This window comes from Mytilus trossulus, chromosome 2 (assembly GCF_036588685.1).
Source record: "Mytilus trossulus isolate FHL-02 chromosome 2, PNRI_Mtr1.1.1.hap1, whole genome shotgun sequence".
In the NCBI taxonomy this organism is placed as follows: Eukaryota; Metazoa; Mollusca; class Bivalvia; order Mytilida; family Mytilidae; genus Mytilus; species Mytilus trossulus.
In genome coordinates this window covers 22,691,560-22,712,924 of record NC_086374.1, presented here as the reverse complement: position 1 = coordinate 22,712,924, position 21,365 = coordinate 22,691,560, and the positions used below count along the sequence as shown (strand labels likewise).

At 32.3% G+C, this 21,365-nt stretch overlaps 1 protein-coding gene across 13 annotated transcripts in view; it reads right to left on the bottom strand.

The window, feature by feature from the left end:
- The window catches only part of LOC134706755 (serine-rich adhesin for platelets-like), a 33,595-nt gene extending 12,631 nt beyond the window's left edge, over nucleotides 1–20,964 (bottom strand). For 3 of the 13 annotated variants that reach the window (XM_063565985.1, XM_063565986.1, XM_063565987.1), the window contains exons 1-13: nucleotides 19,459–19,506; nucleotides 14,600–14,666; nucleotides 13,386–14,279; nucleotides 10,739–10,807; nucleotides 10,398–10,448; nucleotides 9,965–10,075; nucleotides 8,758–8,892; nucleotides 8,224–8,322; nucleotides 7,168–7,197; nucleotides 5,402–5,455; nucleotides 4,661–5,101; nucleotides 4,162–4,233; nucleotides 3,813–3,866 (exon numbers count right to left, since the gene is read on the bottom strand). In XM_063565985.1, the coding sequence (XP_063422055.1) occupies nucleotides 3,813–3,866; nucleotides 4,162–4,233; nucleotides 4,661–5,101; nucleotides 5,402–5,455; nucleotides 7,168–7,197; nucleotides 8,224–8,322; nucleotides 8,758–8,892; nucleotides 9,965–10,075; nucleotides 10,398–10,448; nucleotides 10,739–10,807; nucleotides 13,386–14,279; nucleotides 14,600–14,666; nucleotides 19,459–19,503 (2,122 nt within the window). In that variant the 5' untranslated portion in view covers nucleotides 19,504–19,506. Of the gene's footprint in view, nucleotides 1–365; nucleotides 3,791–3,812; nucleotides 3,867–4,161; nucleotides 4,234–4,660; nucleotides 5,102–5,401; nucleotides 5,456–7,167; nucleotides 7,198–8,223; nucleotides 8,323–8,757; nucleotides 8,893–9,964; nucleotides 10,076–10,397; nucleotides 10,449–10,738; nucleotides 10,808–13,385; nucleotides 14,280–14,599; nucleotides 14,667–19,458; nucleotides 19,507–20,827 lie in introns of those variants that run through there. The other 10 variants (XM_063565983.1, XM_063565984.1, XM_063565978.1 and 7 more) reach the window with 9 other exon arrangements.
- Between the last annotated feature and the right edge of the window lie 401 nt (nucleotides 20,965–21,365).

Sequence of the window (21,365 nt, the reverse complement as noted above, 5' to 3'; positions counted from 1 at the left end):
GAAGATAAGTTAATACTAATAAAATGTTCAAATCCCTATTTAAACGTATACATATAGTAAACATTAAAAAGAAATGTCTTAATATTCCTTTACATAAGTATGATAAGTGGTAATTTAAAACCAACACAACTTCCAACATTTTTATTAGTAAGAACAATCTTAATACACAAAATAATTATACATTGTGAAACATATTAACTAGTGAAAAAGTTAGGAAATAAAATGCAAGTTATATTGTTCAAAATAGAAATTAAGAAGAGGTTAATGTTTTATCACGTGATTATTACCTCCACCTCCCACGAATACTTCACATTACTACAAACGTTAATCTTTCACCAATCCACTAAGGATGCAATTTTATTTACCATTTACTGATGATGTAGTTGAAGAAACAGCACCGGTTACTACAGCTGACATCGATGAATCATTTGGTATAATTTGATTAACTGTTCTACTTTCAGCAAATGATGTCAAGTCCGTTCCACTTTCTGGGAATGATGGAAATGTTGGATCAAATGTCATTGGGTCGAGATCTGTTGTATCTGAAAATTTCATATTTGTTATTCTGGTCTCTGCTGGAACTGTTTCCTCTCTAAGAGACTCAACACTCAAACTATTTGATTCAGAAAATGAAGATTGCACTGGGGTTTCAACAGTCACAACTGTTACAACTTGATTTTCAGTTGTAGGAAACTTCTGTAACGACAAGTTGTCGTTAGCTCCAAATCGTAAGGCATCTGTAACAGGGGGATTCACAGACAAAGCAGATAGATCACTTCCGGAACCTTCTCGTGTGAAAGATGAACTATCAGTAATGGCACTACTTGAAGAAGCAGTAGAACTTTTAGTGACTGATGTAATTACATTGATGTCTTCTGCAATAGATGAACTAGTTGAACCGAAAGTACCCTGTGAATCAAAGCCATTATCCGGGAAAAAACTTACAGGTGCATCAGTATTGAAAGCATCGCCATTTGAATTACCAGCATTGTCCGGGAAAAAACTTACAGATGCATCAGTATTGAAGGCATCGCCATTAGAATTACCAGCATTGTCCATTGGCATGTCTACGGATGAGCCTAACATTGAAGCATCTGAAATTCTTGTGATTACAGAAGAATTTGTAGAAACTGGTTCAATTGATGTGTTGTTGCTTGTTGAATCAACAACCATTTCACCTGGAAATATATCTAATGGTGTTTCTACTGCTGATACGCTAGAAGTTGACGAAAAAGAGTTATTTAGAGTACCTGGAAATACAGTTATATCTGATATTTTCGTGCCTCTAGAAATGCCTGAACTTTCCACTGTCATCGTTGAATCCGCATTGACGTCTCCTTGGAGGGCTGAAATAGATGAATCTGACATTGTATTTGTAGAAACTAATTCGTCTAATGACGAAACGTTTGGCATGCTTGAAACAGAAGAATCCACCAATGAGTCCGTAACCACAGTTGAACCATTTAAGAGAGTATTTGAAGACACATCATGCAAATTAGAGGACACTGCTGAAGTTCTGTCGAAAGAAAGAATATCAGAAGAAAGTGGTTCAGGAAAGAACATAGGACTGCTATCATTGGCGGTTGTAGTTTCCACCATAGGAAAATAAAATTCTGGAGAGACGGTTATTTTTTCTTTTTCCAAAACCGATGATGGCACAAGATCAACAACTACAGCAGCCATAGAATTATCAGTCCTCTTAGTAAAAGTTCCCGTTGGAACGGAATTTACTGCGACTACATTAGAATCAAAGGAAGAAAAATCATTCATTGTGTCAATTTTGCTATTAAAGTCTACATCAGAAATAGAGTTTATTACGTCAAATGGTATTTGTTCTTCTTGTTTGAGATTTGATGATATCTGTTTGAAATTCGTTTCAGCTGTCATTGAAGTTGACGATATATTATTACTAATCGATTCAAAAATAACTGCTGTAGTCCCAGTCAGTAAATCGACATCTTTAGAATCCAATTGTTCAATGAGTAAACTGTTAGCAGATTTCGATAAGTCTTTTATTGAGGACAGCATGGTGATATTTCCGTCTTGAACTGATTTATCAGTTCCATTTACAATCCAAAGTGATTCACCAGAAATAATTGGAGATATGTCAGAGAAAGTTGGAGACTCAGATATTGTATCAGCAAATACAGTGGTTCCATTTGAATCTATTGATACATCTCTAGCTGCCGGTGATAGTTTGGAATTATCTTCCAGTGTAATAGTTGACAATATACCTCCATTCAAGGAAGATGCAAATGTTTCATTTACCGAAACTGGTTTTTCAAAATCAATACTTACTGCAAGAGAATCATTCATGTTTTCTTCTAGAGCAAACAATGAATCGTTTACTAGTAGTTGATTTGACGAAAAAGACGAGTTGACATGTACATCTGAAATTACCAAACCTGATTGTCCGATATGAGACGATCCGTCAAAAGATGAAGAATGGTTAGTAGATGCGGTGTTCTCAGTGCCAAAAGACATTTCATCTTTAACAGTAGATGTCAAAGTTTTCTTCGATGATGACATAAAGGTTGCATCTTGAGTGTTGAAGGGTGGCACTGCAAGTTCCTCATTCCGAAAGGTTGCATCTTGAGTGTTGAAGGATGCAATTTCCTCATTCCGAAAGGTTGCATCTTGAATGTTGAAGGATGGCACTGCAATTTGCTCATTTCGAATGGTTGCATCTTGAGTGTTGAAGGATGGCATTGCAATTTCCTTATTCCGAAAGGTTGCATCTTGAGTGTTGAAGGATGGCACTGCATTTTCCTCATTTTGAATGGTTGCATCTTGAGTGTTGAAGGATGGTACTGCAATTTCCTCATTTCGAATTGTTGCATCTTGAGTGTTGAAGGATGGCACTGCAATTTCCTCATTTCGAATTGTTGCATCTTGAGTGTTGAAGGATGGCACTGCAATTTCCTCATTTCGAATTGTTGCATTTTGAGTGTTGAAGGATGGCACTGCAATTTCCTCATTTCGAATTTTTGCATCTTGAGTGTTGAAGGATGGCACTGCAATTTCCTCATTTTGAATGGTTGCATCTTGAGTGTTGAAGGATGGTACTGCAATTTCCTCATTTCGAATTGTTGCATCTTGAGTGTTGAAGGATGGCACTGCAATTTCCTCATTTTGAAAGGTTGCATCTTGAGTGTTGAAGGATGGCGCTGCATTTTCCTCATTACGAATGGTTGCATCTTGAGTTTTGAAGGATGGGACTGCAATTTCCTCATTCCGAAAGGTTGAAACATCATCAACAAACGAATTCGTTGGGACGTCTTTTAACAAAGAATTAGAATTTGAAGTTTCTCTCATCATGCTAGATTTATTGGACACTATTGGTGCCTTCTCTATTCTTGTAGAAGACGAGATATCACCATCAGAAAATGATAGAGAAACATCATTCATTGAATTATCAATTGCCTCTACAGATAGAGAGGACGTTCCTGTTTCAAACGGTTCACGTAAACCAGTCGCTTGAAACAACGGACCGGATTTTTTTAGATCAACCCTTGGAAAAGTATCTACACTGGAAGATTGGAAAGAGGTAGTTGAATCAACATTTCCTAGCAAGGATGAACGTGAATTCTCCAAAAAGGCTTTTTCAGTTATACTTATATCAGAAGATGCACTGAATTTTGACGAAGGCGAGACATCCGTCATCGAAGAAGTTAGATCATTTGATGAAAGTAAAGTGTTGTTCTCTGAAGTACTCAAAGAAAGATGTGGTACGACAGGTGGGGGCATAAAATCAGATGTGATAGGGCTTTCAACGATTATAGTAACTGTGTTAGAATTTACACCATTCCTACCTGGAAAGACGGGGAGGTCAGATGTCATAATCGAGGCTCCAATTGATTCAGCTCCTGAAATTTTCAAAATATCAAAACATTAGTATGTTTGCTTAGGCGATTTATTACATTAAAGGTATATTATTACTCAAATTTTCGGCATGTTTTTGTTTTTCATATTTTATGCAGTTCATGTCGTGACTATTTTATAAGAAAATAAAGAAAGTTTTTACCGTTTGAATTATTATTATGGTATAGATGATGAAATACATTTTCATTAAATGGAACCAATTCTTCAAATTTTTGATAAATCAATGAAATTAAATTATAATGTTTTTTTAAACACATATTGGATCTTCTCTAAAGATACCTGGAAAAGCCGGTATATCTCCAATAAATTCCGTTGTCGCACTTGCTGAGGATCCTGACGAACTTTCGGCACCTTAAATGAAATCAAAGTATTCACCTTAATAATTTAAACTAAATCGGCTTAAACTTATTAAATGTTATATAACGCAAATTATGTAATGGTACTCAAAACATTGTAGTGAACATTCAGAAAAAGCCAGCGGTATTTTTTTTTAATTTATGATTGACTTGAAATAAAGGAAATGTGTGTGTCGACTGTTTTTCTTACTACGATTTGACTTTCTTTTTTTTCCATTAGATTATGACAGGACAAAATGTATCTACAGTGTGAGGAGATGGAGACATACCTAATATCTTGTTTGAACAACTTCACAAATTTGCTGTTGTTTATATTTTCTTCATATTGATATTTTGTATAGAATCAATGAAAATAAATACAATTCGTTTATTTCATTTTCATAAGGTCGCGTCATTATATTGATAACAAGTGTGGGTATTACCTGGGAAGGCACTAATTTCGCCAGGAAGTTCATTCGTTACAATGGACCCATCTGTAGAAGAACTGCTGGAACCTATTCCAGGAAACATGTCTACATTTGAAGGTACAATCTGATTTGCACTCATGTCAGTGTTAGTTGACCCTCCTGGAAAGGCTCCAACGTTAGAAGGTAAAGCTCCACCACCACTTCCCGGGAATGCCCCAACACTGGAAGGCATAGCTCTTCCACCACCGCCTGGGAAAGCTCCGAAATTGGGAGTCATAGGTCTCCTTGCCATGCCTTGAGGTGTTCCAACATTGACAGGCATAGTTCTACTACCAACTGCACCTGTGAATTGTGAGTTTACTGGTGGAAAGTTAGGGTTTATTCTATTTGTTGCAGCAGCAGTCATTGCATTTGTGTTCATCCTGTTTTGTCTGTTCATTGCTGTTTGGGTGGCAGCTGCAAAAATAAATCACTACTATAAACTTCAATTACATGTCTTTAGTTCATTTCTCATTAACTTAAGTTTCCCTAAAATCATCTTCATTTCTACAGTTATCAATAATTAAATTTGTTTTCAATTAATTATGTTTTAAAATAGTTCATTAAAAAAACTGCAGCGATTTAATCAAAATTCAATCTGAATTTCTCGTATATTTTTTTTATAATTTTTATCGTTTCAAACGATTTCTACAAGAATTAAGCATAAATATCAAGCATTTCAAATTAAAGTTTGGTATTTTAAACCTGGTAACTTACCGACATTCGGTGTTGGGAAAGGTCTTTGTCTACTACCAAACATCTGTAAGTTTGCTATATTAACAAAAGGAATAAACACAAGATTTGATAATTTTAAATATATATTTTATTGCAAGAATATAGAAAAAGTACTAACAACACACCTAGTTTTACTGATGATTATTGCGAGAAGATAAAGTGATAGAGCTATAAAGAATTTGTAGATTTTTTAAAATGAAAATTTAACCATGTTTGTGACATCTTCAAACCAATTTAATGAACCGATTTATCAGCAGTTATAACATACATGTATTCAAGGATTTGTATAGTTAGATCTAACTATACAAATCCTTGATGTATTTCATTTTTTTCATTAACATTTGCATTTTAAATATCTCTCATTGAATTTTCGATATATATAAATACATGTACATAAAGTTCAACTCCGTTGAAATCATAAATATTAAGAAATTACACATATTTCATCAGCTTGATTGAGTATACATTATTTAAAAGCTTTTATTAGTAGTATTTTCAGTAGTAACATACTACGTCTTGGCGTGTAATTAGTGTATGTTGTAGAAACATACAATCATGAAGGCCGTACGGTGACCTATAGTTGTTAATGTCTGTGTCCTTTTGGTCTCTTGTGAATAGTTGTTTCTCTGGCAATCATACCACATCTTCTTTTTTTATATAGATGTGTTTAAAGGATTGCATTTATCTTACTCACAGTGATAAAAGGAAGCAAACCATTTCCTAGTATTCCTTTCAGATACCACAAATGTTGTGATCATTTTTCCTTTTTTATACGTTTTACTGTATTTTACTTTTGAAAGAAGAAATTGGGAATTTAAAATACCATTTTGTGTATAACTGTTTTCTCTGAATGAAAACAATTGAATGTTAAAAGATGTATATGAAACACAGATTTGATTAACTCTATTGAGGTGCCAAACGTAGTATTCCTGATTATTCAAAAATATAATAAAAGTGAAGCTTCAGGATGTGACAAAATGACACATGGATTAATATGTATTCATTCATACAGTAAAAAATAGCATTATGTGGTAAGAATCTAAACTAAATTATAGAATTGTAAAATTCAATACGAGAAGATAGCTTTTTGAAAATGCTTTGAGAATATAAAAGATAGGGTCACCCTACGTTTTTTCCCGGCTAAAATACAAAAACATTTCATATAGATTCCTTCAGAAAATGCAATATTTCAGAGTTACCTCCCCTTAAAATGCCAATTTAAAACCTTTTAAAAATCAAGCAAAAATATTGATATTTATATGAGTTATATTCTAATAAATTTGATCTTTTAAATGAAAATTCACATTAGTTATCTTCATTCCTGAATCAAATTTCTCAAGTAGACAACAGTATCTCTAAATAAGCTTGCTATTGGCAACGAAACAGAAACGCAACACTGTTTCAGATTGGGGAGAATTAAGCGCTCATAAACATAGGTTTTACCTCGTAAATTGTTTTAGTTTGAAAATAAAAACGTTAAAATTTAATGTTCACATTCAGTGTTTGTTAATTCATCCTTAAAATGTTTTACATTTCGTCCTGCCGGTGCAAGTTTGATAATATACAGTATAGGTTGTGCTCATTGTTGAAATCCTTACGGTGAAAGTTAAAATAGTTTAATGACGATTACATTACATCTCTTCTTTTGATATTAGGAAAATAAAACAGTGAAATTAATGAATACATATAAGTAACATGCAAGTCTACAAATACGTATTATTGAAATGAAGTAACACAATATAATATACCTTGAACTGGCATCAATCCAAGACGTGGATCTTCAAAGAAAGAGATAGAACAAAAATTGATAAAACACAAACCATGTACATGTATATAGATTACAGAATTAAACTATTGAAAATCCACTGTCTTTAAAAACGTTGGTCATATATAATTCAAAACTGTTAAGCGTATTAAACTTAAAGGAAAAATAAAAAAAATTGAAAACAGATTGCCTAGAGTACAATTGATGATTTTTCCACCTCAAATGCACATAGTTTAGTAGATGTATATTAACTTCAGTTTAAGAATGATATTTATGGTTCCAAAGAAATTAAAGCTTAGTTAATACTGATTCAAAATATGGTTTGTCTATTTGTGTGCTAAAAATTAAGGAAATAATCATTTGCCTGCTTTGATAGTACATTATATACTTAGGCAGCAACCATTAGATTTTCGGGGGGGGGGGGGAAGGGGGGGGGGGCTATGGATTTTTTTTGAAAAAAAGTTTGTTTCCATTTTTTTTTACCTGAGAAAAAAAATTGTTTGTCCAGAAAAAATCCATAGCCCCCCACCCACAGAAAATCAAATGGTTGCTGCCTTACAGACTGAGGAAAATGAAGCCGCTACTTTGAAAAATGTCAAATCCCGTTTGACAATGATCCATGATCGTACGGTTCTTGAGACTTTCACATTCAATGTTTTCTAAAAATTTGTTCCGGCTTACCTTAGGTTAACTCCGGTTGGAACTTCCAAGGTAATATGTCTTCCAAACCAATTTAAAAGCCTATATGTGTTTTTTGTGTGTATCGAGATGAAGTTATGACGAATGTCAAAATCTTAAACTTCAAATTTACATGTTACAACGTTCTCAATTTGGAGGCAGTTATTTTATGGGCAAGGCCTTTGTTATCACCTGTGTATTGTAAATGGGTTATTTCATCAAACATCTTATTTTAGGCTTTCCAGGGCTGGCGTCTTCTATCAAATAACGCCGTCATTTGTTAGAAAATATGATTGCTGTAGAAAAGAAATAAACAAAAATCCTATAAATAAATAAATTCATCAATGAAATATAAACTGACCTCTTGGATTCATAATAGGAGGAGTAAGTCTGTTTTGTGTCTGCTGTGCTCTTGGAGCATTTAACGCGTTTGATGCACCTGTTATACCAGTGGCTGCTCCTGAAATCAACATAAATATACAATGATACTGTGATTTGCTGCAGTACTATCTTAACGTTAACATACATATTTGAGTATTTATAATGATATTGAAAAATAATTTTAAAAAAAACATGTTTAGGATCCTGTCTAAATCATGACTTATATTAGACAGATGAAGATATACACCAGCTATGTTTGTTTGTAAACGACTACTGCATGTCGAAAGAAGAATATTGTACAAATGGACCAACATATTAAGTGCTTTCCTTTAAAAAGCATTTAACTTACTGTTAGCTATACTACTTGTAATTAAACACATATACAGTATATAGTGTTGCATCCTTTTTCAATTCGTCAATAGAATATCGTTTCAGATCTTAAATATTCAGCCAAATATTGCTGGAGTATATATTGAATTTATGTAGTGATATGATATACTTATCGTTGTCTTACCATTTTGTCTTGCAATATTTCGGTTAACAAATCCAGGTGGAAACATTCCTGGAAATCTTCGTGGAGGAAAAGCGCCTCCTGGTGGAGTCATCATACCTGGCATTCTTACATCTGGTCTCCAAAGAGTTCCTGCTCCTAAAAAATAATAAATGATAGGGAAAATGCAAGCTATTGTTCATTGGACTGACTGTAAAAAAACAAATTACGTAAACAAAATACGTTGAAACCTGTTAAACAAAACTGTGTATAAAACTGAAAACTGCACACCGATTTATAGTTATCCGATTGTAGGGTAAATAGTCTTTTATTAATCTTGAGTCATTGTATTTACGTGATTTTATTCTTTTTTAATTAAGTTATGTTATATACATTGCATTTTATATATCTCCATCTTCTTTTCTTGAAGGCCCTGATCATAAGATTTGAATTGAATGCCTAAAATGTTTTGTAAAAGCATTGGCTTATTTTTCCTTTTATCGCAATCAGTACAAGTTCTGAATGACATAATATTTTCACCAGATTTTAGCAATCTGTTTAAGCAATATATCATGCACAAAACAAAGACATGTTTAAACCACCGTAAACACTTCAAACATAACATTTTTATAATTCAATATTGAGCTTTAAAAAAGTAGATTGTAATCTATCAGAGTTTTGTATTATTAGTCTGAATCGGATGCATTTACATTAAAAACTTGTATTGCAATTAATTCCTTTACTATACACAAAAAAGTTACATTCTAAAAAGAGAAGCACTTGAGTTGTCTGCTTTGAACGTTAAAATCACCAGACGTCAGCAATAGCCATAACAAATATGAAAGTTGTTTTACTGTTGATCAAAAGAAATTTCCATTGTTTTATCACATCATTTAAGGCAACCCTCCGTTTAGTATACAAACCATCATATTCCAATGTATTGCATTTGTCAATGAACCGACAAAATAACAACTAGGTTAGTCATTAGAAAATGTTGTACACTATATGACCATTTAATTTGCAGAGATGAACTTCTACTAGGGAATGTTACGGTATATATCTGATTATTAACATTACCAAGGGTGAATTTACACGTGGGACTATTGCAGTATAAATCTATCAGGAATGTGTCAATTCTACATAGGAACAATGCTCTAAACATCTTACTAGTTGCATTGAATAGGTGAACTTCAACCTGGGAACAATGAGGTATACAGCTTACTACTTTTACCTTGCATAGGTGAGCTTCCACTTGGGAATATACCAGAGAGTTGTCTACCTGATTGTGGGTCTATAAGTGCAAACGAGGGAAGATTTCCTGCTGTACTTATTCGAAGGAGGGCTTAAAAATAATTCATTTCGTCTTACACATTTGCAATATGCCAATACAAATACTATTGTTAGGTAAACACTGCATCATCCTATAGTAAAGTTTACCATACACGTTGTTGACCCTTCTGATTTAGTCATATTTTGTTTTAGTGATAGCCTTTGCTTTTAGGGTTCTTGATCTCAAACGTGTTCTTGATAGGTTTAATGTTCTGAAGATGTGAAATGATGCAATGAAAATGGTATTATGCATTGAAGCAAATTAAACAAACCTTAAGAAAAACGTTTCATTCTTAAAAAACCATGTTACTTTCATTACCAAATTAAAGACATACCTTGTTGTCCTTGTTGATTCTGTACTGCGGCCTGCTGTCTTTGAGCTAAACCTTAAAATATATTACGTTAATTTAAATTCTCATAGCAGTTCTCAATGCTTTGTTTTCGTGTATAATTTCCTTCAGAAACATACACATATGAACGAGAGATCAATGGAAGTCGTAATTGTTAAAATATTTTCTATTCAGAAAATAGTTTCGTAATTAAAAGCATGCAAGTTATCTTGTTTCAAAAATTTAGCGTATTCTAAATTGACATTAAAAATCTGTTTTTGAATGAGACCTTAACCGGGTATACATGCAAATTAAAAGCAGTTCTAAAACATGTATAACGCATATACCTGTCATAAAGGCATTTCCGTTTTGTTGTTGCGCCATAAATTGCTGCTGTGCCATCCTTCTTTGCATAGCTGCGCAAATAAATCTTTTATAGATATGCATTTTTTTTTTTAATATAAACAAACTTTATTGAATAATTCGAATTGTTCTTTTGTGTAAAGTTTCTTTATAGGCAATTATTATCAAATGTTAAATAACTCGTAATTAAGAAATGAATAAGAAGAGAAAAGAAAAAAAGAAACAACAAGAATCCATAAAAATCTTTATTTTTCACACTAAGAAACAAAATAGAACTTATAATTCAAATAATTATTCTCTATTAAAAATTAAAACGGAATCAATTTCGCTGCATCAAATTCGTATTTCGACAATAATGTACATTCTGTCTATAATATATAAAACAAAAACCTGCTCCAAAGGACTCGACACGCTGTCTGTCCCCCATCAAGAGGTATGGGGTATTTTTTTTATCCTGTCATGTTGAAAGATTTCTTGGATTGGGAACAATTTTAAGATAAAGACATAAAATATAAAAGAAGTTTGTTTTTTCGCGCAATTCTGTAAGAATAATTTAAATGAACTAAAACGAACAAAACGGTAAACTTTAAAATCAGCCGGAAATTCACGTTATTTCAACAAATCAGAATATGAAAACTGGGATTTTTACGAAATTCGTTTGGTTACTCTAGAACAACAAAAACATAATCGCAATTAAAAGTCTTTAATGATATGCTTTCCTCCTAACAATATTTATTTATTATAATTGGTCAAATATTTTTTTTTTTTTACCAAATCCCCCATTTCAAAAACAAAAAACCGTGCATGTATATCTGAAAAGACAAAATATATAATCGGCAGGCTTAAGAGAAGTGTTTGCTACTTGTCTGTAGGTAGTGTAATAGGGCACCAAATGTATTGTACGAGAGAAAAAGTTAACTGGCAGCGGTATAGTACCGTAAACCGTGGGAGTAGTCTTTAGAAAATTTCCCAGAAATATGAATAAATCAATCATAATATTACATAGTTAAAAGTAAAATCATGTTAAAATATATCACCCAATAACATATATGAAGATATAGATATAAGCATACACACTATTAATAAACACACAATTTGAAGTCAGATTGTATTATCCAACTAAACTGATTCAATAATAAAAGATTTTCCCAACTGAAGTGCAAACGGAAAATAATATCATATTAATGACTACATGAAATATGATCTCATTTACAGAATACGAGTTCAGTGCCCACGAATGAAGTCCCCAAACTAATCTTCCGTCTTTTAAATGTAATATTGTAGCGAGAAGTAAATTAAGTTTGTAGTATATCAGTGTCGGATCCAGTCATGTTTAAAAGCGGATTCCCAACCCTGGATAACAAGTGGGTGTCCAACCATATGTCCCCATTTAAATGCATTGATCGTTAAAAAAAAGGGGGGTTCAAAAATGTATGTGGTGGTTGATTATCTGAGTAAATGGTCCATGTTACATTTTGGATAACAAGAAAGTGAATAGAACAGAAACCATGACGGGGCTACATGTACAATTATTAGAAAGTAATTAAAATTTGGCAGTCGATATATGGAATCAAAAATCTAACCTTCAATTATGATAAACTGAATTTTAAAAGAACTAATGTTTTCCCCTTTTAACCTGGTACCTGGCTCATTTGTTGTATTACCCACACAAATAAGATATTGGGCTAGGATGTTAGTTTTAAAAGGATTAAGCTCCGTTTTGAAGGCCGTACCTTGACCTATATTGGTTTACTTTTATAAATTGTTACTTGGATGGAGAGTTGTCTCATTGGCACTCATACCACATTTTTTTTATATCTATTAACCCGCTACATGTTACATGTGCATGTTCTATAACAAAATCTGGTGGTTCAGTGATTGTCGTTGGTTTATGTCTGGCATTATTTTTTCGTAGATTAGTTTTGACTCATATAATGGTGATACATTCATCAGTTTAGTTGGATCGTACAACATAAATTTGAAAACATATTTTTTAGTAGCAAAGATAGGACTGCAAAGGTTCAAACAACTCAGAATGAATTAATTATATTTCCAACAAGAGGAGCAAAGCATGGTATTGGGAAAGGAAGTAAGCAACGACAGCACCTATTCACATAGCTAAACGGGAAAGAAAGATTTCGCAAAGCATCAGCTTTACCAACGGACGAAACGAGTTTGCCTGAAATAGGAAAGTATACATTGCAAAAAGTAGCATATTTTTATTAACAATATCAAATGAACATGATAACGGGATAATGTGTCTAGTTCACTGCCAGAAACTCTAAAATATGTACCAAAAATAAATTTTAAAATCAAATGGTTTTTTTTAATGACTTGTTTGTAGAAATATTATAGTGACAGAAAAAATACTGTGCGAAGTTATTAACGAAAACATTAAACACCTAAAGGAGTGTAAGAAGTAAAATAAGATTGGAGAAAAGAATTGGACAACTGTCCCCTTTATAGCTTGACCCTCCTTTCAACACTACATTTTTCGATTTTCAAAATTTAACTCTTCGTGTGCATATTAATTTACGTAATTTATTCATTGGAAAATATTTAGAAAACTCGATTAACCATAATATTTACTATCAAAATATTTTTTTATTTGTAAATATTTATATGACCTACCTTGTGAATTTTGCCCAAGTCTTGTTCTCCTAACTGTGACTGCTTGACGTCGATTTACCCCATTTGTTCCACGAGGCATACCATTGGTTCTTTGAACAGCAATACTGGTTCCTCGACCAGCACCATTTGTTCTTTGAACAACAGTCCTCGTTGGTTGCTGGACACCAGCGCTTTGACCCTGTTGACCATTCCTTTGAACCGATCTACCTTGAACTCCAGCTCCGTTTAATACCCCTGGTTGCAAAGCAAAAACACTAAGCAGGGAAGAGGCGGGTCTAGTTGCCCTTACACCGTTTAAATTATTCGTTCTCCCAATATTATTTCTTCCAGCCCTTATATTATTTACAGCCCGATTTGTCAGTACAAGCATTTGACCGTTCTCACCTAAACCTTGACCAGGAAATTGTGTTCTTGATGCTGCCATGCCAGCTTGCTGTGCTGCCATGCCAGCTTGTTGTCTCGCCTGGAATTGTTGTGCATTCTGTTGCATTTGTGCTTGTCTCTGTTGAGCAGCAGCCATTGAGGCAGCGTCCATTTGCTGTCCTTGTGCAAAAGGCCTCATGTTAGGACCAAATTGGGTAAAGGGTCTTCCAAGAAAAGCACTACCCTGGGTAAATCGAGGAATAGGTCCATCGGAACTGGCAGTCTGTGTAGCTCCTCTCTGGAACTGAGTGAAGGTCGTTCCTTGTGTCAGGTCAGTTCCAGGAGGAGCTGGTAATATTGGAACAGTTACTGTCCTTACGGAATTTGTAAGTCCAGTAGCTGTTCCGCCAGCTGCTGTTCCTCCACCAACCCCAGGAGCTGCCTGTCTTGTTTGTAGAAATTGCTGAAATTGTGCTGGATTTCCTTGACCTTGTATCTGTTGGCCTTGACCAAAAACTGGGAACTGTTGTCCTGTTGATATTATTGAAAAATTATTAGAAATACTTAATCTAGTATGGATGTTGAATCACAGGACTTTTATTTCAATCATTAGATAATAATAATAATAAAAAAAAATTAACAAAAATTAACAAAACACTAAAAAAAAGAAGATGAAAATAGAATTGCATAATATGTGGTTTTTTTAATGAACTGATGTAATTTTGCAAATAGTTGCTATTTGTTTAACTATTTATAAATGAAAAAAATATACAAACGGTACTTTTAATGAAAATTATGGTTATACAGATGTATATTCTCTGTGCTTATTGAATAATAAAAGTGTGTATTACCGTTAATTGATGATATCAATCCACATATAAAGAAAAGGTAAGTTAATGATGTCCATTCTTTCATGATCTAAAAAAGATAATAGTGGATTAATATTAAACAGGGAAATGTGGTATACGTCGACGAGACAGCAACTAATCTAAAAAAGTAATCTAAGGGCATCTAGATGGTGAAGTAATCAAAGGGCATCTACAGGACAAAAAAAGCCAAAAGGCGTATATAGGATGAAGTTATATAATGGCATCTAGATGATGAAGTAATCAAAGGACATCTATAAGAAAAAGTTAACAAAAGGCATCACGAGGATGAAGTAATCAAAGTGCCGCTATATGATGAAGTAATCGAAAGGCATCAAGAGGGTGAAGTAATCAAAGTGCCTCTAGATGATGAAGTAATCAAATGGCATATACAGGATGAAACAATTAAAGGGCATATAGATGATGACGTAATCAAAGGGCATTTAGATGATGAGGTAATCAAAGAGCATGTAGATGATGAAGTATTTAAAGGGCATATAGATGATGACGTAATCACAGGGCATCTAGATGACGAAGTAATCAAAGGTAATAAGAAGGACAGAGTAATCGAAGAACACCTAGAATAACAAACAATCAAATAACATTTAGAGGAAAAAGCAATAAAAGGAAGTATTCAATTGATATCTAGAGGACAAAGTAAGCAAAGGACGTTTAGAGGACAAAGTAAGCAAAGGACGTTTAGAGGACAAAGTTATCAAAGGACATCTAAAGGAATACGCACTAATAGAACATCTAAACGACAAAAAGTATTCAAAGGACAGTACACTGACTTCAACGATCGGATGAGTGTCTTTACATTACATAAGACAAGCTCTATACATTCGCCCAGAGTCTATGAAAGTTCCGAAAAAAAATAAACAAGAGACAGAAAAAAATTAAGCAGGAACAATAGACGATCTGTTTTTTGACAATTTCTCCGAATATCAAAAAAACATTGATACATAACGTACGACAAATTGTTTGAAAGCTCTTTATTTGTTTTTGTGAAAAAATGACATTCAAAATGACATCTTATGTTGTTGGTTACATAACAATTATCAATACATGTACTTTAGAGAGTGTTCAATAAAAAAAAATGATTCTTCTTGTATATTTAAAGAGACGCGCGTTAGCATCGATTTGTTCGTTTTAAAATTTTATAATAGTGATTTTTTTAAATAATGTTTTAATAAGTAGCCGGTTTGGTTAATTTTCAAATACGCTAAAATATATCGCAAGTGTATTATTGTTCAACATTGATAAAGAGACGCTTATTAGCATCGATTTGTTCGTTTTAAAAATTTATAAAAGTGAAATTTTAATAAAATAAGGTTTGTAAAATGCTGTCAATTTGGTTCAATTTTGTCAGATACGCTAACATATATAGCTAGTGTATTAGGATTCTCATATGAATTCGTTTTATGCGACCTTCAATTTTACCCTAGCTAATGATGGGTTACGCATGTGCTAAGCATGTTGAGTTATACTAGAAATATATATATATATGTATTTATATTTTTATTCTCATAAACCAAAGTACAATGGTACAGAGACATATACAAAAAAATTAACATAGTATAAATTTTAAATACAAATGTAAAATAGAGACATAAAGTCTATGGAGATTCTAGGCATTTAATAATAATTCTTATAAACTTGCACAGATTGTTTAGTTCAGACGAGTTGCTACTATTCATTAGACCTTGAAGTTTTAAAATATTTGGTCTGTTTATAAAATGATGCTTTAGTAGCAGTAGTCTACTATCGTCTATTGCCGAGCATTCTAAAATATAATGGAACTCGTTGCCAATGTCACCGGAATTGCACAAAGTACAAATACGATTTTCTCTCTGAATGTTTTGCCATCTACCTATTTCGATAGGAATGCCAATATTAGAAAAGAAAGAAACCACCGGTGAGAACCATTTCATGGACTAATGACACTAACAAAAAATCATTTTTTTACAGATGGAAACAATTATTTAGATTTTTATGACATGAAATCAAACAGACCCGAAATACTTATATATACAATCATCTGGTCATAGACCATCGGCATTCTTCGTAGACCATCTCGATGGTTAGTTGGCGTCTACTTAACACAATAAAACACGGTATGCTGATGCGTTATAACGAGCTCGTGTCTTGTTGATTGTTTCTTTTGTTCACTTTTTGTATTTAGCGGTACGTTTTAGTATGCTATAAATCAAATATGAGAATCTCGAGTTAAATCGGTGAACATGAATTTGAATGTCATTTCAGACCTGTTGTGGTAAGAGTTTCGTTGCAATCAAACCGAGAAATACTAGTACTGTGTACATATTTTGGGCGGAATGTAAAAGCCTTTGTATGTCATCAGTAAAATGAACATATTGTTTTCTAATAAAACAGATAATTCAATAAACATGTCTTTATTGTAATGATTTGTTTGGTGTTTCCCCTGTGGTCATTGGATATGTGTACACATTTAACGTAAACATGATCATACGGATTACCATAAGTTCAATCAAATTTAAGGGTACTTTTTGTATTTTTATATATATTGTTTCATTTTATGGGCAATTAAACTATAACGCATATTTGGGGTTCGATAACTCTACAATTTCGTGATGCACATTTTAAACCTATAACCAAATAATCGTTTATAGAATTCATAAAATTTCCAAATTGTAGTAATATTATTTTTCTCTTTAAATCTGTTTTCTCCGTTGCATAATTTATGTCGTTTTTTTAAAAATAAAAGTCGATATAAACTATAATGAATATAAATCTCATTCACCTCTGTATTCTAGCAGAAAAATATCTAAAGACAGAAGAAATCAATGTGTTTTTGTTATAGATACTTATTTCCCGTGGTAGACCTCATGTGCCAACGTAAGGAACTTAACCACCTTGTACAAAGCTATTGTATTTTGTTTGATTTTGACAAATACAGAAAAAAATGTGATAAAGAGGTTTATGGATCACGACACAAGTGATTAATAAGTTTATAAGTAAAATAATCGTTTAACACATTCATCATAAACCGCTAACATCAAATAATAATCTGTTAAAAGGTACATGTAGGATGACAATTTATAATTATGGTCTTTTGTATTATATTAACTACATTATACACGTATCTTTATTTGTAGTCCTTATGTCGCTACATTCAAATTGTTTCAGACATCATAAAAAAAATGTAATCCCCAAATGCGCGCAAAATGTAATGCGCCCTTATCGTTGCATTTAAACTGTGTGTATTGTTGTTAGATAAGAAGTAATAATACTATGAGTTTTAAGTTTATAATAATGAGTTAAGCAAAATTATAATTTAGGGCTATTATATATGTTATTATATAAATACCTTTATTTCCGTCAATGTTCTTCAGATACTGTATATATATATATATGTGTATTGCCTATTTATGTTATGCGATTGATTCTAATGTTAACACATTAGCGCAATCATTATAACATAACAAGGCCATAAAGTGTCCACACAGTGTCATATTTTGAAGCTTAGAATAAGAAGTCAAGAGGTCAAAGAACATACACCGTTTATATGGGTACAAGTATGTTCAGCATGTCATGACCTTAGAGTTACGAAATCACAGCAAAATTATGTAAGAATATTTTGGATCCCTTAATACGCGAATTAGTTACAATACATTTCTATATTTCATATGCTGAGTTTATATGACACTATTAAATGACTGAAGGTCCCAATTTTAATAGCAAAAACACATCTAAGTTTCTAAGAAAAAAACAAAAACTTAATATTAGAGTAGCTATCGATATAAACAAAAACGTCTGTGTTTCTAAGAAACAATAACAACTTTATATAAAAAATATAGTGTATATCGATTTAAACAAAACCCTTTTCGAGAAAATACTTTCCTCGAGTTTCCTTCATATGTTTTGCGAGAAAGCGCCATCATAATACAAAAATTACGGGTCTTTTATTGTGTCTATTAGCACTCTTTCAGTGATGCTATACTACTAAACAATCATGTCTAAATTGTTAGAGTAAATCCTGGTCCATTTTTTTTTTGAAATGCAACAAAGTGCACAATTGAAAAGGGTTATTTTACCCGCTTCAACAAAAGTATCAAAATGTAAGATATATTGATACATTCAAATCAAATGACAACAATATAAATTAGATAAATATTCACCACACGTTATTTGTTACTTAATCTTATTTCAAATTGATAACCTTACTAGATTCTTTATTAGAGTTCTTAAAAACTTGTTTTTTTTTTATATAAGAAATGAAAGATAATTTTCAAAAGGTAGATAAATGAATAAAGAAAGAAGAAATAAACACTTCGTGGGTGTACTATGTATAATAACCATGAGAGTATGTAAAATAAATTGACTAACGATGTTACAAGAAAACACATGTAATTCGTTTGTAAGACTATTTGTTATTATATGTAACAAATTGTGTGATTTCTTTCGGATGTTCTTAGTTTGACTTGTATTACATTGTCATTTCATGGCCTTTTATAGCTGACTATGCGGTATGGGCTTTGCTCATTGTTCAAGGCCGTACTGTAACCCATAGTTGTTTATTTCTATGTCATGTTGGTCTATTGTGGAGAATTGTCTCATTTGCAATCATATCACATATTCTTTGATATATTAACTTCAATTCCTATCCCTTAAAATAATTATCATAATTATTATAACAATAACACCAAAAATTGCTTGTTAAAACTTTGTGAAGAAAAAGAAAGAAGGAAGAGACTCTCGGAAATGTCTATTTTTAAAGAAACTGTAAAAGGAAAACCCTTTCGATACATAATTTTGATAACAAATAAATCATTGATTACAGAACAATGTCATGTTAACAATCTTACCTTTAAAATTCCGAACAGAAACCTTTGAACCATTATTGACTTCATTTATAAGATTTATTAGGAATTGATCTGTGATTTTACTATAACAATGAACAAGGAAGTATTCAAATATAATATAAAACGAAAAGTACAGCTTAACAAAAAGTAAAACCACAAAAATACTGAACTCCGAGGAAAATTCAAAACGGAAAGTCCCTAATCAAATGGCAAAATCAAAAGCTCAAACAAATGGGCAGTTAAATTAATATATACAACTAAATCAAAAGCAATCTATAAAAAACATGTACGTAGAAAGAAAACCCTCTTGACTGAATGTTATTATTTAAGTGACGCACCCCAATCATATACATCAAAATTAAGAACCAGATCTCCCTAAGAAAAACCAATCTTGTTTGCGTACTATCAAAATCATCCAAGTATTAATTGGAACAATGTACATTCAAATTTAAAGAAATCGTAATCAGATTGCAATCAGACAAATTAAAAAACCTTTGTGATATTGACAAACACTTGTCTTCTTCAACGAATGCCTTGTTTTGAAAGAAAATAAGAAACTCAAACGGCTGGGGTTGGGAGGGGGATAGCGCATTGTTACTTCGTCTCACAGGAAATTGATAATTATTTGATATCTGTTAAGCTTCTTTAAGAAGTCGGTACACGTTTTGATTCTGCTAAACGCAGTCTTCTATGGGTATTTAAGGTTTTAAGCACTTATTAAAATTCGAAGTGGAAACGAAATGAATAAATGGCGCTAAAACATACTTTGTACATAGAGTGTGGTACAAAATGAACAATAAGAAGTCCACTTAACAAAGATACATATTTAATATTAAATATATCATTTTGATACACCAATTATTACTAAATCTAGTAGATATCGAATTTTCGAAAAAAAAAAGAAACACATTGGAACCGAATTTGATAATAATTACAAGAATTCCCGAATAGAAGTAGTATTGGCCTTTCATCTAAGGACAAGAAGAAATACTAATCATTCTATTATGGAAAAAGAGAAGTAATATCGACAATCTGAAGTTCAGAAAAAATCACGATAAGTATAACAATGTAAATAAAGTATTATTGCAATTATTCGAACATTGCTTTTGAAAAATTAGCTTGATAGTTTCAGAATATGCAAGCGGTGTTTTATCAACATCACAAAAAAGAAATGAAAAAACTTACCGAGTATTTAAGGTGAGGGAAATTGAAAGGTTTTACTTTGAATTATATATAAAATACTTGGAGTTACACGAAAAGGATTAAATTTCGAATTTTTTGGTTCCAAAATTTCAAAAATATACCCATAAAAGAATAATTTATTAAAGTGTTTTATAATACTTCCAATACAACTCAATTATAATACATTTACCTTCTTGTGAGTGATAACTTCCATATTGTGTAAACCTTATAATCACCATGAGAAGACAAGGCACGAGGTATTGTTTTTTTTTCTACATGTACCAATCAATCACTCATCTGCCAAGTAAAGTAATCAAACCATTTTGTTCTCGTCATTAAGGTGTTGTTACCAAATTTCGTCATATAATAAAATGCGACAGTCCATAAAGGGACTAATGCTGTTACTCAACACTTCCGTAGCATTTTTGTGGATTGTTTCCTGAAATACAAATAAACAACAAACAAGTGACCTCCACATACTTTTTACATTATCACAGTGGTTTACTGGTATAAAGTAAAATTAAAAAAAACCACTGCACTACGAGGAAAATTCAATCGGAAAGTCCCTAATCACATGGCAAAATCAAACGACAAAACACATCAAAGAAATGGACAACAACTGTTATACTCCTGACATGATACAGGAATTTTCAAATGTAGAAATGGTGGATTAAATCTTGTTTTATAGCGCTTAACCTCTTACTTGTACGACAGTCTCATCAAATTCC